This window comes from Hakea prostrata, chromosome 2, assembly GCF_041222555.1.
Source record: "Hakea prostrata isolate BN-2017 chromosome 2, UWA_Hpros_2, whole genome shotgun sequence".
Taxonomy (NCBI): domain Eukaryota; kingdom Viridiplantae; phylum Streptophyta; class Magnoliopsida; order Proteales; family Proteaceae; genus Hakea; species Hakea prostrata.
This window is the reverse complement of record NC_142601.1, coordinates 13,901,142-13,902,685: the sequence shown is the minus strand read 5'-3', so window position 1 is coordinate 13,902,685 and position 1,544 is coordinate 13,901,142. Positions and strand designations below refer to the sequence as shown.

The 1,544-nt window shown below is 40.7% G+C and overlaps 1 protein-coding gene across 1 annotated transcript; it reads right to left on the bottom strand.

The window, feature by feature from the left end:
• Positions 1-851: 851 nt before the first annotated feature.
• Positions 852-1,321, bottom strand: LOC149023850 (Plant mitochondrial ATPase, F0 complex, subunit 8 protein). The gene is given in 2 exon segments (XM_089143363.1): positions 852-1,209; positions 1,266-1,321. Coding segments are annotated over 2 exon segments (399 nt in total). The 3' UTR covers positions 852-866.
• Between the last annotated feature and the right edge of the window lie 223 nt (positions 1,322-1,544).

Genomic DNA, 1,544 nt, shown 5'->3' with positions numbered 1-1,544 from the left:
GTCCTAATTGTACGACTTTGGTATGATGTCCTTCCAACATGGATTCACATAGATCATCGTGCCACTATAAGAACATGGTATGTAGGATAAATATGTGGCCCAAACTGAGAAGTATTGCACCCCCTTGAAATGGGTGCATGTACATCACACCTCCTATGGTGGTTGCCAAAGCTCTAAGTGAACCCAAAATAGGCCATGGACTTGGATCTACCAAATGATAAGAATGCCTCTGAAGATTCAATCATAAACCACTTCCTTGGTTGTATGTAAACTCCCCGTTCACCCCCACCCCCTAAAGTGGTAAAGAAGGGCTCTTTGGGGTCACATTTTCTTTCTATCTGACAGGACAAACAAATAGGAAGGGATGGTTCTTTCATTGCATTGATAAATGTGTAACTAGAAAAAGAAAGACTCTCTCTATTACTTACTTTGAGAATATAATCATTGGTTTGTACTTTGAGAATAGAATCATTGGTTTGACCGACAAACTACGTGGAAAAATGGACCTTCTTTCTTCAGCAAGCATTTTTTAAAGTAACAATTCAATTCAGTTCGGTTTCGGAAAACTTGCTGGTTGCGGATTAGTTTGTTTTGTGCCGCCACCGGCCTAAAATCAAAGGCATAGGTTGATCTCTTTGGTGGAGGCTGCATTCATTTATTCAACTTGACATGTGGGAAGCTCTTCGCCTGGCTCAGCTTGGTCTTGCTCCCTTCCCACACGCTTGGACAATTGAAAATCTCAAGAACCTTTATGAACGTCCTTCTTCACCTTTTCCTTAAAAGGAGTATATCTTTCTTGTAGTGCTTTCCATTCCACTACTCAGATCGAGAAAGAATCTCTTCTAAACGACCAAGTCATAATGAGATTAAAAAACAATGCTTCCTTGGTCGTGTGGAATATGGATTAGCATTATGTCATTCCTTCAAGTGATCGCCAATCCAAGATTGGAAGAAGTGCTATATGAGGACTTCGAGATCAAATAGAATAAGTTTCTTTCCATTCCTCATGAGCCACTTATTTCTCCAAAACAAGAGATCAACGTGATTTGACTCCTTTTTTCCAATAAGTCGACGGCCTTACACCATTGGGATACTTCGAATAAACTTGAGTACATATAAGATACACCGGTGCTAAAACCTTTTCTCAAGATATCTTCCAAACTGTTGGGGTCGTTGGTCCGGATGTTTAAATCATTTAGAATGACCAATCTATCCCCATTTTAATTCTCTCAAAGCCAATCCCTTCACCAATCTTCTTCTTACACCTCACAGAACCACCACCACCGAAAATTGTCCCTGCAGAAAAATCCCCCTCTCTCATTCTCCTTTCAGCTTGGTCTTCCCCTCAGGTATGCATGCATATGTATCTCTTTCCTCTTTGCCTTCTCTTTATAAAAATGACCTCCTTTTATATATATATACTCGTGTTGCGTCTCAAATCTTACCTTGGTCCCGATTGAAGTGGATTGACTCCCAATTAATGTCACATCCCCCCAACTAGTACCTTGACCGCGATACTTGGAGGTGTGATGCACTAGTCCCAA